The sequence below is a fragment of the Pelophylax lessonae genome, assembly GCF_965119305.1.
Source record: "Pelophylax lessonae genome assembly, chromosome: 1".
Classification (NCBI taxonomy): Eukaryota; Metazoa; Chordata; class Amphibia; order Anura; family Ranidae; genus Pelophylax; species Pelophylax lessonae.
Genome location: NC_138768.1, coordinates 593,368,186 through 593,384,306, shown reverse-complemented (window position 1 = coordinate 593,384,306; position 16,121 = coordinate 593,368,186). Strand labels below are relative to the sequence as shown.

General features: G+C 40.0%; 1 protein-coding gene across 1 annotated transcript in view; it reads left to right on the top strand.

The window, feature by feature from the left end:
- The window catches only part of STPG2 (sperm tail PG-rich repeat containing 2), a 1,004,689-nt gene that overhangs the window by 252,857 nt on the left and 735,711 nt on the right, over positions 1-16,121 (top strand). Inside the window, exons 8-10 of the mRNA XM_082259340.1 lie at positions 2,016-2,123; positions 6,041-6,200; positions 10,807-10,970. Of these exons, the coding sequence (XP_082115466.1) occupies positions 2,016-2,123; positions 6,041-6,200; positions 10,807-10,970 (432 nt within the window). The remainder of the gene's footprint in view (positions 1-2,015; positions 2,124-6,040; positions 6,201-10,806; positions 10,971-16,121) is intronic.

Sequence of the window (16,121 nt, the reverse complement as noted above, 5' to 3'; positions counted from 1 at the left end):
ATGTGCCTGTTATGTTTCTGACACCACAGTCACTTAAAACACCTCAGTGTGTTCTGATTTTTAGGACAGTGGCTGTTTAACAATGGAAATACTTAACATGCTTTTAGTGACTGTGGTGTTGAAACATGACCGGATGAAGGATTTTGAGCTGTTTGGGCATTCAAAGTGTTTCTTTAATATGCCAAGAAAAAAGCACTTAGCAGTTTTGTTAATGTTGAAAATAAAACAAAACCTTTCCTGACCACTGACTTTTAACTGATTTAAAAGGTGAAAATTGGGGTAGATCAGTATTTTGACTTTATTTGTGACTTGACCAAAATAAATGACTTGACTTGACTTGCTTGACTTCTAGCAGGGACTCGACTTGACTTGCTTGCTTTTCGCCACAGTAACTTGGGACTTTCTTGAGACTTGAAGGTTTAGACTTGAGACTTGCTTGTGACTTGCACATGTGGGACTTACTCCCATGTCTGGCTAAATGTAGAGCACTATACTATTATGAGAGCTCTTACTGAATGTGACAGTACTTGCACTTGCCTCCTGATGACAATAGTTGGTTCTAATGCTATTTTATTGTTATATGCAACCTTTAAATCTTGATGTGTATTATGTGTATGGTTCTACAAAAATGTATTTTCAGTACCCTCATAGTTTTGGGTTTTGTAATGTGTGATGTATTATTTTGTGTTTATACTTATTAGTATAGGTAGTCAATGGCATGTAAGGAGAAGAGGGAGGGAGAAAGGAAGTTGAGCAGGAAAGACAATTTTTTTTTTAATGACATGAACCAAATTTGTGCTGTGTGCAAGTGTTGCTATTGAACGGTGTGGTATATGATCTATTTTTGATTGCCCCTGTTTATTTTTTTTAATTTTGTAAATTATCAGATTAGCAAAGTTGGAGACAATACCCTATGGACTGCACTGTGCACTTTGAAAGGGTTTGGCCTTTTATACTGACTAGGTTTGTAGATAACCATATATATCCATCTGCCGCTGCTGCTATGACAGTGATAGAGATCTTTGTATTTGTGAGTTTAGTTGAAGTATACCCTCAGCTCTATATGATATAGAGAACCCCATTTGTAAGTCTAAATGTATGTATTGGTTTCTAAATGATCTTGTTTTGACTTATGAGAACTCATGAGTTTGCCCATGGAGATCTATATCTGGTAAGCCATAAATTTATGATTGTTTTCCTGGATTGCTTCATTAGATATATATATATCTGAGGCACCTTTGTTCTGAAAGCCAAGAGTTAGGTGTTGACCCTTAACCACTTCAATACTGGGCACTTTCACACCCTTCCTGCCCAGGCCAATTTTCAGTTTTCAGTGCTGTCACGCTTTGAATGAAAATTGCATGATCATGCAACAGTGTACTCATATGAAATTTTGTATAATTTTTTTCACACAAATGGAACTTTCTTTTGGTGGTATTTCATCACCACTGGGGTTTTTAACAGAGCAGCACAGATCCTCCTCTTCTCGAGTCCCTCTTCAGTGCTCCTGGGCCCTCCTTCCTGTTGAGTGCCCCACAGCAAGCAGCTTGCTATGGGGGCACCCGAGCCAAGCTGCAGCTCCCTGTGTCCATTCAGACATGGAGCTGCGGCCCAGCTCTGCTCCCTTTCTCTCCTCATTGGCTGATTGACTTTAATTCACAGCAGCTGGAGCCACTGGTGTCATCTCAGCCAATGAGTCCTGGGCAGCCGAGACACTCCAGCAAAATCGCTGGATCTAGATGGACCTCAGGTAAGTATATGAGGGGCTGCTTCGCACAGAAGGCTTTATATCTTAGAATGCTCTGATATACAGAATCATGGCAAAGAACAGAGAATCCATAACTCCAAATGGCTCTTGTGGGTTTAAGCAATGCATAACAAAACACTTTTAGTATTAAAGCAGTGCAGTATTTTTGGTAGCCTAACATGACTTGTGCTGCACCAGACATATATATGTATTAACTTTTAGAATTGTCCTGCCTATTGATTTTTTTATGTGTCTATATATTTTTTAGGGTGTTCCAGGACCAGGAAAATATGAGATTACACGTCAATTTGATGTAGCAAACAGGCTGACCAAATCTGCTAATAATTCTCAACCTCCATTTCTGTCTTTGGCGCAGGTAGGAAAAGACCAAAATCCATGTTTTCAGCTTTAGTCTTAAAATTTAGTTCAGGAATTTTAAAAAAAATTTGCTTGGCATTTTTTTTAATTTTGACAAAGAAATAATCTACGCTAGGTGTGATCTAAAATCAGTGATTCATGATTAATAAACAGCAGCACTCACTGACTCACTGTATTGCACAGCCCATTACTTATTTGAACAAACATGTATTCAAATAATCAAAATCATGTAGTGCTCATACACTGATTAGAATAAAGTGCTAAAAGTGCAAAAAAGAAAATTCATTCATATATACACATAAAGCTGTAAACATGTGCATTCATAATTGATATTATTCAATAAAGTGCCAAGTAAGGTATACAGATTGGATATTTTCAATTAAAGTGACAATTATACTGTGCAAAGCATAACAAACATCAAATAATGTTCATTCAAAATGACAAATCTTCAAATGTGGCATACAATTGGTAAATGATATAGACAGAGGTGACACAGGTGCTCAACACGTGCTTAATTACAGTCCAAATGTGCTACAAGTGATCCCTTGTCCGTGCTCCACCATATATAAAAATGAATGGATGCCTACCAGATGAGGAGACCCCCAAACATGGTCTAGACATGCCACTGTGGTTATGCAGGTAATACTCCCTTCACATGAACCGTATGATAGATGTGCCATCAAAAATATCATCCAATAATGCGGCCGGTTATTTGTCATCATTCATTATCCATTATTATACGTTTCATCTCAATTGCCCCCCCCCCTTTTTTTTTTGTTTTGGTTGTCTATGTCCTATTGGGGAGATGTACAGGTGCATCTCAAAAAATTTGAATATCATCAAAAAGGTATTTTTTTCAGTAATTAAGTTCAAAAAGTAAAACTCATATATTATATAGATTCAGTACACACAGAGTGATATATTTCAAGCACTTCTTTCTTTTAATTTTGATGATTATGGCTTACAGCTAGTGAAAACACAAAATTGAATATCTCAGAAAATTAGAGTATTGTGAAAAAGTTCAATATTCTAGACTCATAGTGTCACACTCTAATCAGCTAGTTAGCTCAACACACCTGTAAAGGTTTCCTGAGCCTCTAAATTGTCTCTCAGTGTGGTTCAGTAGGTTACACAATCACAGGGAAGACTGCTGAGGAGACAGTTGTCTAGGAAACAGTTATTGACACCATCCACAAGGAGGGTAAGTTACAAAAGTTCATTGCTAAAGAAGCTAGCTGTTCACAGAGTGTTGTATCCAAGCATATTATTGGAAGGTTGAGTGGAAGGAAAAAGTGTGGCAAAAAAAGGTGCACAAGCAACAGGGATAACTGCAGCCTTGAGAGGATTGTGAAGCAAAGGCCATTCATGCATTTGGGGGAGATTTTACAAGGAGTGGACAATGTCTGGTGTCTGTGCTTCAAGAGCCACCACACACACAGATGTATCCAGGACATGGGCTACAACGGTCACATTCCTTGTGTCAAGCCACTCCTGAGCCAGAGACAACATCAGAAGCATCTTACCTGGGAGAAAAAGGACTGGACTGTTGCTCAGTGGTCCAAAGTCCTCTTTTCGGATGAAGGTAAATTTTGCATTTTATTTGGAAATCAAGGTCCCAGAGTCTGGAGGAAGAGTGGAGAGACACAGAATAAAAGTTGCATGAGGTCCAGTATGAAGCTTCTATAGTCCGTAATGATTTGGGGAGCCATGTCATCTGCTGGTGTTGGTCCACTGTGTTTTATCAAGTCCAAAGTCAACGCAGCCCTCTACCAGGAAATTCTAGAGCGCTTCATGCTTCCCTCTGCTGACCAGCTTTATGGAGATGCTGATTTCATTTTTCAGCAGGACTTGGCACCTGCCCACACTGCCAAAAGTACCAATACCTGGTTTAATGATCATGGTATCACTGTGCTTGATTGGCCAGCAAACTCTACTGTGACCTGAAAATCTGTGGGGTATTTGCATGAGGTAGATGAGAGACATCAGACCCAACAAATGAGCTAAAAGCCACTATCAAAGCAACCTGGGCTTCCATAACACCTCAGCGGTGCCACAGGCTGATCGCCTCCATGCCACGCCGCATTGATGCAGTATTTCATGCAAAAGGAGCCCCAACCAAGTATTGAGTGCATACTATACTGTACATGTACATACTTTTCGATAATAAAATCTGGTGAGTTCCAGGAGAGAGGGGGGAGCACCGGTGATTGGTGGATCCATGGTGAATGAATAACAAATCCTTCACACCCTTTCCCTGAGATTTGGACTATCATTTACTGAAACCATCTTGTGATTGCAAACTGTATTAATTTCTGTCTGTCATCAAGTCCTCCTACATGGGAGTCACCTAGACATCAGCAGACTTATTCATTAGCGCTGTTAGTGTTGTGGATTCATCTTTAATTTTTTTAGATTGTCTATTACACCCTGGTTATTATACTTTTCAATAAGCCAACATTTCTGTATTAAAATTCCTCTTTTATTTGGTCTTATGTAATATTCTAATTTTCTGAGATACTGAATTTTGGGTTGTCACTAGCTGTAAGCCATAATTATCAAAATAAAAAGAAAGAAATGCTTGAAATATATCACTCTGTGTGTAATGAATCTATATAATATATATGTTTCACTTTTTGAATTGAATTCCTGATATAAATGTACTTTTGATGATATTTAAATTTTTTGACATGTACCTGTAATCTCACTTCATGTTTTAGAGGCACAAAAGAAAGTGAGAGAAATCTTTCCAAAGTGAGGGTAAGGCAAAAAATTCATATAAAGAGTTAAAGCTGAATAAAAAACACTATGCAGTAATGTGAAGAGTTTTTTCTTTTAAACATTTTTTTATGATTAGTAATATGGTGTAAGTTTGTTCTGTACACCTACATTTATAATGAATATAATGATATGAGTTATTTTTTCCCTTGCTTTATATTATCAATATTCAAGCACTGAATAAGATCCAATTTAAAGACAACAAAACACAGACTTGCAAAATGTTGTTGCTATGACTCATAGATAAAAATAAAAATGTATATGTATTTTTAAAATAAGTATCATGTAGTTTTGTACATTGAACTGTGCGGGTGGCAGCAGCGACGCAGAGTTTTTTTATTTAAATACACTAATCTAAATATAGTAATTAAGGTAATTCTCTTGCAGATTCCATTTTTTTTTATTTTATGGTTAGAATATATATACTGCCTATATTGTTGTCACCAAGAGTCTTTCTCAAGCTCATACTAAGCGATTTCCTGATTAGTTTTATTAATTATGTCCCTTTAAATTTTCTTGATAGCGTTTTTCCAATGTCCTAAAAATTCACTGACAGCTTGTGAAAAATATACAGATGCTGTCACAAAAGCAAGTTGATTAGTACCAGCAGTGTGCTTACAGGTTTGCTATGGTACATCAAGGTTAGCTCTTTTAGAGCAATCCAACATGACTCACTGGGGTTCAATTACTAAAAGCAAATAGGCCGTTCACTTTGCAAAGGAATTTCCCTCTAAGCTATGTGCAAGGACAATAAAAAGACAGCATTTTTTGCTGAAACATAATTGGATAATGGAAGTCAGTATAGCTTCATCTCATTCACTAAGCTCTGGGGAAAATTCCCTTTGCAAAGTGCAACATCGCATGTAGAGTGAACAGTCTATTTTCCTTTAGTAAATTAACCCCATTTTCTTACAGTGATATTGTGCAGAGATCCCAGAGGAGAGAATGTGTAGCTGTGCAAAGTTATTCTTATGTACACTCACTAACATAGGGGAAGTGTTGGTGTTTTCGATAGTCTTGGCACAGGTTTGCTTTAAGAGTGTTCTACAGTTGTTGGATAAGCTCAAATGCATTTTACTACCTATGCAGCTGCCAGTTATTTCAGAATATTTAATTTTATTTTCTTGTGTGCCACACTAGCGATTTATACCTGTGAAATCAATCACCCCAGCCCCAGGTGCCTATAATGAACAGCGTACAGCATTTGAGTCTTTGAAGAAAACATCAAGCATGGCACAAATACCATTTGGTTATAAGGCAGTGCGCTTTATACAAGACTCAAGATTGCAGAAAACACCAGGTAAACAATTAAACTGGGAACAGGACTGGGGGGGCCCATTAACAAAATTTCACATAAAATACACATGCTATGTGCTACTGCATTTTTTGTGCATATTAATCATTTACTAAAATGTTTTTATTATGTATTGTGTGCATATCATAAATATACTACATTTTGTTAGTAGTTGGAATGCACTATAACATACAGTAAATAAAACACAGCATGATAAAATCTAGTTTCGTTTTTTCTACAAAGTATTGCAAGTCTTAATTCCTGACACAAGTATGACAGCATATACGTATGGGTATAGGCTCTGTACCCTGCCACACTGCAGGACCGGTTATACTATATAAATAAGTAATTTTCCATAAGGCAGAATTCTCCTTTTTTTTACTCACTGCTCAGCTGGGTTTGGAATTATTTAAAGCAAAAAGTTTTACCCTCACCTTGCCAGATTCATCTGGCCTATCTGCAAAAGTTCAGCCTCTCCTGTGTTGAAGCTCCTTCTGTACAGGTTGTAAAGCTCCTACAAGAAGGAAGCCTCCTCCATGTCCAGGAACTGAGGTTGCAGGGTACTGGTCTCAGGGGTTAGATAGCATAATCCCTATGCTTCACATTTCAGGAGGATCCTCTTGTTTAACTTGGGTGCGGCTGCAGCGTGTCCCTGTTCATCAGGAGGAAAACGTTGTATTGTTGCCCATGATTGAGTTCTGACTGCCGGGATTTCTATTTGGGCCGCTTTCCTCTTCCAAAATGGCACCTGGTTCGTTTCCGGCAGCTCTACCGCAGGCTGGCCGGGTCAGTGGAGAAGCACTAAGATGGTGGCAGGTTCGCCACGAATCAGACAGCTGGAGGTTTGGTGGCCACTCAGCGGCCAAGCAGCTTAATTGGGGAAGCACCTGCAGCTAGGAGAACCATCCACCCCACCACTTTATAGCTGGCCAGCGTGTACAGCTCATTGTACAAGGTAGGAAGTCTGGAGACACGCTGTGTCAGGTAAGAGAGCCAGCAGTTGTGACACTATGTTATGGGGTGCAAGACCTTTAGATTGACAGGCATTTCTTTTACAGTGTATTACCTGCCAGTGCGTCGTTGGGACTAGTCCAGGTAAATGGTAGGCCATCCACTGTTTGTGCTTTCTTAGGATTGCAGCTTCTTAAAGAAACAGCTATAGGGTCTCTCCCAAAGATCAGACACATATTATAAGGTGAGGGTCAAGTGAGTGGGTATATGTTGCCTTAAAAAAGAGCGCATGGCTAATGCATTGTAAATCTTTTCAGCCCTTTTCGCCAGTGCTTTTTCAGAAGTAGAGATGAATGTGCCACATCACTCAGGGCCAGGATCAAGCCCCGAAAAACTGGCAGCTTATTCAAAAGCCTGGCAGGAGGGCCGGGTGCACAAGGGTCCTCAAAGAGATGATTCATGTTTAGGTTGAGGCCAAACAGAGCTTACAGGAATAATGCTGTGCCCAGCATGCATGCTAGAGGCAGCAATGGACAAGAAAACAGAGAAAGCTGATATAGCTTTATTTATCAAGCAAACTGTTAAGGAGTCTTTACAGGAATTATCTGCTAAATCAAGTCAAGCATTGACATCTGTATCAAGTCCACCTCTGACGTAAAAAGGTTCCCCGAAAGCACATGCTCCAAAATCCATATCAAGGGAGGAGTCCCTGAAAGAAGAGCTTCGATTTTGCCTTAGCACAACCTCTTGTGAAAGCAGTCAGAGGGGCTCTAGATTGGCAGCAATACATGGTGCAACCAGCTAAGGGCAAGAAATATTATCTACAGCTAAATAAGTTGTTGCCCTCTTTTCCTTTAATTGACGAGGTGAGAGATCTCATCTATTATAAGTGGAAGAAAGTGGACAGGAAACCGTTGCTATCAAATAGATTGATCAAAATGTATCTATTTAAGGAGAAAAAAGTCAGTCTGTTCGAGGCCAAGCTTTAAGTAGGTGCGACAGTCATTAGGCTGGCCAGACATGAGACACTACCAATGGATGATGCAGTATCCTTCAAGGATGCTCTAGACAGAAGAATGGAGGCTGACATGAAAAAATGTACATGTCCGCTAGCAGTTCCTGTAGGCTGGTGTTGACACTTAGGTGGCTAAGGCCTTAGAGTAACATTAAACCTTCAGGTTTTTTTTCCTTTAAAATACCAAACATGTCATACCTACTGGTATTGCACCGAGCAGCCCTAATCCTTTGCTTCTGGGGTCCCCCACTGGCACTCCTGGCTCCTCTTCTTCTGTGAGTGCCCCCATAGTAAGCACTTGTGCGGGCTCACTTCCATGCGCACTCACTCTGAACCCACCTTTTTTTGCATCTATTGGGTCAGCCCCACCCCCCGCTCCCTTATCACAGAATCTGATTGACAGTCAATGGCGCCCCTATCAGCTATCAATCTGATTCCAATTCCATTCTCTTCCAAAGCCTCTGTATTACAGTGCTAGAGGTTAGGCGGGGCTATGTTATATACTGGGGGGCGTATTCACTCCTGATTGGCCTCTGGTCCCCGTAGTCACTCCAATCACGTTCCTAGCAGACTCTTGCCCCCTCATTGGCTTTTACTGACGTTTCTGGGCCAATCATGGGCTTTTAAAGCCCACTTCCTTTCCCATTGCATTTTGGGCGGTTCGGTTGACCGAATTCCCAAACTTTTACCGCAAAAAGTTTGGAATTCGGCCGAATTTTGAACACCCAATGTTCGGGTCGAACCGGTGGTCGACCCGAACCGTTCCATCATCCCTAATCAGCAGTATTTGAAACTCTACTGAAGGCAAGAGCTCCTATGACAAATCATACTTATTCCAGATGTGGGAAAAAATTAGCTGCCTTTGCTGAAGCATGAGACTTTGATCCCATGTCACCATCAGAATCACATGTATTACATTTCCTGCAAGCAGACTTGGAAATGGGCTTATGTGTGAACAAATTCAGAATACAGATTTCAGATCTGTCCTCGCTAACAGGAGTAAGGTGGGCTATACACCAACTTGTTCCCAAATTCCTTAGAGCATGTGCTAGAATCCATCCTCCAGAAAGATTGTTTGTCTCCCAATGGAATTTACAAGTGGTACTGGATAAGCTATCCCAGTCACCCTTTTTGGTAAATCAATCCTCATCATTATGGAACGTGACTTTCAAAGCAGTATTTCGCACAGCCGTGATGTCAGGAAGGAGGGTATCAGACATTAAAGCTCTAGGCTACAAGCCTCCTTATTGTTGCCACTTTCCACATAAGGTAGTGTTGAGGACTCTCCTGCATCATCGTCCTAAAGTTAACACACCATTCTATCTTAATCAAGACATCATCCTTCCAACATTGAAAGGTGAATCATCTATGGTGCCTCATAAGCTGGAGGTCGGCTTGGTCCTAAAACTTTACATAAAGAAATTACATCATCCTTCAGGCGGGGTTAGAAAAAGACTTGCCGCATCATCGCAGGATGTTGGCTTTGTGGCTGTTCAAGATTATTCGGAGGGCTTAACTTGCAGAAATGTTGGAACCTTCTTGGAATCTAAGGGCCCACTCTACTAGAAGGATGGTGGCCTCCTTGGCAGACTTTAGAGGAGTATCTCCAGAGATGATGTGTAGAGCCGCAAACTGGTCTACATTCAGCACATTTCTGGACCATTATAAAGTGAATCCGGCAGCTTTAACTGTAGTACAATGTGGCCGTTCAGTGTTGGACAGATCTAATGATTTAAACTCCCCCCCCATAAACACCCCGCCCCCCCCCCCCCCCCATCTGTGGTGTGCTACATTCCATACGTAAATGCTGCCATGCTTGTGTCAGAAAAATGGAAAATGGTATACACACCTGACAGTAATTTTCCTTTCCTGACGCCTAAACATGACAGCATTTAGGCTTTGCATTTAGTATAGTTATGAGGATGCAGCCTTATGGGAAATTACTTATTTATATAGAATAACCGGTTCGGTGATTGGGCAGGGGGTGGAGGCTACACTGTTACATATATACTTTCATGTTTAGGCTTGAGAAAAGAAAATTACTGTCAGGTAAGTATACACTTTTTTGTTATACATGTGTAGTCATTGTTGTCCTCCGTCAGAAGATGCTAGCTGCCTGGCAATAATACTGATGCTTTGGCTTTTGTGATATGGAAGAAGTATGCAGCCTGTTAGCGAGTCCTTACAAACAGCAGTCCTAAGGCCTGTGTCAATTGGCTTTGGGCTTGTATTGATATCATCTATTTAAGATGATTCTCATATTTAAAATCAATTTATAGGTGTATTTGACCTGCAATTGACCTTCTTTAGATCTGCATTTGACCTTCTTCTAACAGGTTTTGCATTCCCATTGACTTGTATGAGAATGCAAAACCTGCTTGAAGCACGTGAAAGCCCACTGGCAAAAGGACTTAGGGCTTGGTCATACTTTGTGCAAGGTTAAACACTGCATTTTACCATGCGCATAGTGTCTGCTGTGGCTGGCGTTCTGGCGTGGTGCCTTGCAATTGTAAAGCTTTGGCATTTCAATAAAGTAAAATAAAAGTAAGCAATGTATTACTTTCATGATAGGTTGACTAATGTTGCTGCAGAAACTATAATTGAAGTTAATACTAATGCCAGAAATAATTTTTTTTTTTTTTTTAGGGCCAGGCTCTTACGAAATATTTAGTTATGGCATTGCAAGTGATAGTCTGAAGAGGGCAAACTTGGAGTGCTCAAAAAGGGGAGCTTTTGGATCTTCTGCTGTACGTGCCTTGTCCATCTCGAACAGCGATGCAGTATGGACTCCAGGACCCAGTCACTATGTAGTAAGTTTTCTGACTGCCTACTCTAGCAATATTAGTGGATAAATAAAGCAGAAATACATTTGAAAGGGCAAAAGGTTATTTGTCTTGAAAGCAAAAGAAGACAAATGATGACCCAACAGAGAGACTATTTCCATACTATGTCAAAGTTAGCCAAACACCAGAAGTCTCAGATGTCTTATACATGACTTTGCTACAAATTTTGCTTCATGGCTTCATGTAAAATTCCTAAAAGTTCAGAATGATACAATTGTGGTGGATACCTAGAAAGACTTATGATCTGTTAACTGACAAAATAGTAAATTCACTAATGCTTGCATTTGTGTGTCATTACAGGGCTTATTTTAATGATCAACATGTTTTTATGAATTCACTAAAGTGTATATCCAGCCTTTTTTTTTTTCATTTTTTTAGCATTGGATTGAGTGGGGAAAGATTCAAAGCCTTTTGTTCAAATAACATTCACTCACTTTTAGGCAAGTACAGTTTATCCTTCATTTGGTAGGTGGTACTGCGTTGCTGTGCCGCTGTGCAGATGGGATAGTAGCTGGGAAGAACATTGTTCATCTGCAGACTCTGTAGGTGTCACCAGGGGAGCTGTGGTCCGATTGTAGCGACCTTTGGTGGCCATCTTTAGTATGGGCAGTGTTAATAAACATCAATGCCTTGCTGGATTTGGTGCACATGTGTGAGTGGGACACCGCTGTGTGCCCTGCTATTCTTCGGGATTACTGTATAGGACCTGTACAGCTTCCTCAGGTGCTTCTCGTGCCCCTGCTCGGCCAGTCAACTACCCCTCTTTTAGATACTGCTTAGCAATGTAGGATATGCCTGTGTGATATCCTGTGGTGCTGAAGATGTAACGTTGTACTACCAGCATTACTGTGACTTCTACTATCAGCATTACTGCACCTAACTGAGTTTGCTACTGTCTGTAAGAGTACCTAAAACTGATACTTCAAGTGTTGTGCCACAGTTGCTACCACCATATTACTAGTGCTAGTGATTGCAGATTGGCGTTTACCTTGTTATCTGTTTTACATGAAACCTATCAATACAGCAACTTTCAACCTTTTTCTAGACTTTGTCATTTTTTCAACTTGAGTACCAACCTCCTGGCCCTGCCCACACACCTTCTCTGCCAATGACAACTGTTTCACTGGACAGAAGGTAAAATAAACATTTTCAAAAGCAATACAGATATACATTGTCTGTCTTGTGAAACCATTGTCATTGTGACAGTAAGTGAGGGGAAATCCCTCTAAAACAGCCCTGATTAGCAGTTAAATCCCATCAGAAGTTTGATCCTACCCCACTCTACCCAAACTAAGGAAGAATTTTGGCTGGACATACATTTTAAAGGCTCTTTAGAATGGGTTGGCTGAATTTGGCACATGCATAATATTTATCTGATTATGCAGTATTTTAGGAACAAACATCTATAGCTCTGATTCCCAAAGGAGCTTGTGAGATGTTGGTTTCCTGGGTCCCTAAGTTGCAGATCATATCATGGTATTAAACTCAAAACAAAAAAGTGATTTTTTTTTTGCAGCTATCTTTTCTTAGATGTAAGGACTGACTTTGTTTTTAGCCTTTTTTTTTTTTTTCATTTATTTTCACCTGTGATTCTGCCAGTAAGTCCTTTTATTTAATCGTACAGGGCACAGGACAGGTATTCATAGGTTAACGGATTAGATGCTGCTACCTTCAAGCGTTTGGAAACTGGCAAAATTTTTTGTTAGCGCCGCCCCTAAAGCATACCCAAATAACCCAGCTCACTTCACCAGATCCCATTTTGTTTTTGCTAGAATCCTTAGGTGATAGAATTAGTCAGAAGACACTCTAGGCAACAGCTCTCTAGGACAGTCAAAGTCAATAACAAAAGGGATTTTCTGCTTGGTCTATCCTTAGGTCCTAGGTCTTAGGTTAGTACTAAGAGCAGGCAGACCCCCATCTCTCCTTTGAATCAGATTGCAAAAGAGCATATTGATGCCTGTGACCCCAATGACCTAAGACCCTGTCGCTCTTCTGGTTCAGTGTTCAATCCCCTGGCAGAGGATTTGGATTCCTTCCGACATCAGCCAGTTCCTTTCCTGGTCTGGGGCTTCAGAATTGTGAGGTCTTCTGCACAATGCATACGTATCTCTGTCTGAAATTCTCTGTAATTACCAGTCTGTGCTTCAGAGTGAAGTCCAGACAGAGCAGCTAGCCACTGATGCCCCATGATGTGAATCTTTATGAGTATATAGTTGAGTGGATTGTTGTCTGTCTTGACTTTAAATTCAGCTTGTAGAACTAATATTTCAGCTTGTCTACCACTGCCTATTCCAGGAGCTGTAACTTGTTAGTGGGATAATTCTTTTCAGTGGGAGTAAGTAAGCTCAAACTTCCATAAATAACAAGCCTCAAATGTCTATTTTTCTTTTAGTACAACTCTCTGCCAAGTCTCTCACTGCTGGCATGCAGTGCCAACATATGCCAGAACCACAGAGTGAGCCAAGCTCTACTCTACAGTAGCTAGACATAAGACCTGCTCACACTGGTCTGTTCATTCTTCTTGTATTGATTCCTGAGACTGTCTAAATGCTTTAGCTTGGAACTTTAGATAGCTTTGAACCATATTCCTCCTTTAAGTCCTCAGAAACTTTTTTGGGAGTTGAGCTGTCTTAAGCCCCGTACGCACGCACAGATTGTTGGCCGTAAATTGTTGGCCAACGTCCGATCTGCCGATTGTTGGCTTGTTAGTATGATGCTTCCGACAACCAACTGCGAATTTTCGGCTGAAAAAAATCTGGTGTGCAGACTATAAAATTTTTGTTGGCCAACAAAGAACGGCCGATTGTTCCTCAGTCAGTACAGATTTCGGCAGACAAAAATCAGATGAGCAAGACTGGGCATGCTCAGAGAAAAAAAAACACACTGAAAGTCAACCAGAACATGACATCACTTCTGAAGTTGGTTTTTGTTGGCCAACAAAAGTCCAGTGCAAGTCTAGAGCACATTTCAACCAACAAACACTGGACAAAAGTTGGCCGATCAGTTGGCCAACAATCTGTGCGTGTGTACGGGGCTTTAGCAAACCCAGTAGGAGCAGATACTGGGAATGATCTCAGCTCAGTGACGTTATGAGGCCTTGGGCAAGAGGCAATAGCCTCTACCTTCTGGAGGTAAAGCCTCATACACACGCACAGATTGTTGGCCGACCGATCGGCCGTCTTTTGTCCAGTGTTGTTTGTTGGTTGAAATGTGCTCTAGACTTGCACTGGACTTTTGTTGGCCAACAAAAACCAACTTCAGAAGTGATGTCATGTGATGGTTGACTTTCCGTGTGTTTTTTCTTCTCTGAGCATGCCCAGTCTTGCTCATCTGATTTTTGTCTGCCGAAATCTGTACTGACTGAGGAACAATCGGCCGTTGTGTTGTTGGCCAACAAAGATTTTATAGCATGCACACCAGATTTTTTTCGGCCGAAAAGTTGCAGTTGGTTGTCGGAAGCATCATACTAACAAGCTTACAAACGGCCGATCGGACGTTGGCCGACAATTTACGGCCAACAATCTGTGCGTGTGTACAGGGCTTTAGTGTCCACTGCCTCTGTTGAGACAATAAATGATAGATGGCTTGCAGAACTGACAGTTCTGACAAAAGAAAAAAAATAAGTGTAACCTAATTGCACACAAAACTAAACTATTATAATTGGAGTTCTGGTATTTGATAATACATAAAGATGTTTAAAAGAACTCGAATAGACATTGACAATGGCAAAAAACCTGTATAAATTTAAAATATGAGAATTTGATCTGTAAGTGAATTAAACTCATTGCACAAAGGAAAAACAATGAAACATGTAAATCTTACTGTGTAACAGATGCTTTATTAAACGATAAAAATATATTCACACGTGTCTGAAGTCTGCAAACCGTAAGCTTGATTGCTGCCTAAGACAGAACAATGGCCATTAGATTCTGAGTGATATTGGCATGAGAAACGTAATTTGTTTAGATGTGTGAACAGAACCAGGTTTAAAAGCAATAAATGTTGTATCACATTTAAGATTTCGAAGGTAATCCCCTAAGTGATTTGTCAGGACAGAGACTTCAAATGAAATTTTCATAAAAATGTGATTCAGTTTGCTGATATAACTACCTTTCTTCCTTAAGGAACTAACATGTTTCAATTACTAGAACTTTCACATAAATGTGAAAAATAGAGAAATCATATTACAGGTGTGGATAGAGTCCTTGTTGTAAAGCTGTAATAGAACTGAAAGAGATAGGACTGACGCAGTGAATACATTATCATAAGTCATGTAGCTTGAATGCAGTAGAAAGTAATAAAGTGGCGTTGCATGTATAGCAGAAATATTAATTTCCATCTTACCGAAATCCATTTATTAAAGAAAATCCAAATGTAATCGCTAAATCTCATATAAGCCTTAACCTGTTAATGTAATTCCAGAAGTTGTTTTTAGTCAATATAACTATGAATTTCTCATTACAATACAAACCATCACCTTGTAAAACAACCCATTCAGTTTACAATAGAAATGAAAGGCAAAGCATGTGCATATATATATATATATATATATATATATATATATATATATATATAAAACATTATAAATGCACTTTATTTCCTTTTTTATAAGTGATCACAAACTCTCTGTTCTCAGCCCCATAAGGAGCTCAGAGAGCTGGGGGAAGAGAAGCAGCAGTGCACTAATCTTCCCAATAAAAGGCCGTGCAGGGAGAGCATGTCAGCACAAATCTGATAATTTGAGGAGAGCAGACTTCCAGCACAGCTAGAAAACTGACCACGCTGTGCTCTTATGCCCACTGTGGTCAATTTTTAATAGGAAAGCAGAGGGTCTGGCATGAAAATGAAGGGGTTTTACACCAAGGAAGTGATGCAAAGAGAAAAGGATATTTTTTAATACAAGTACATGGTACAGCAGGCACATAGCAGGAATAATAAATGCTGAGTTAATATATTGTTTAACCACTTCAGCCCCGGAAGGTTTTACCCCCTTCCTGACCAGCCCATTTTTTGCGATATGGCACTGCGTTGCTTTAACTGACAATTGCGCGGTCGTGTGACGCTGTACCCAAATAAAATGTATGTTCTTTTTTCACCACAAATAGGTGATCAAATACC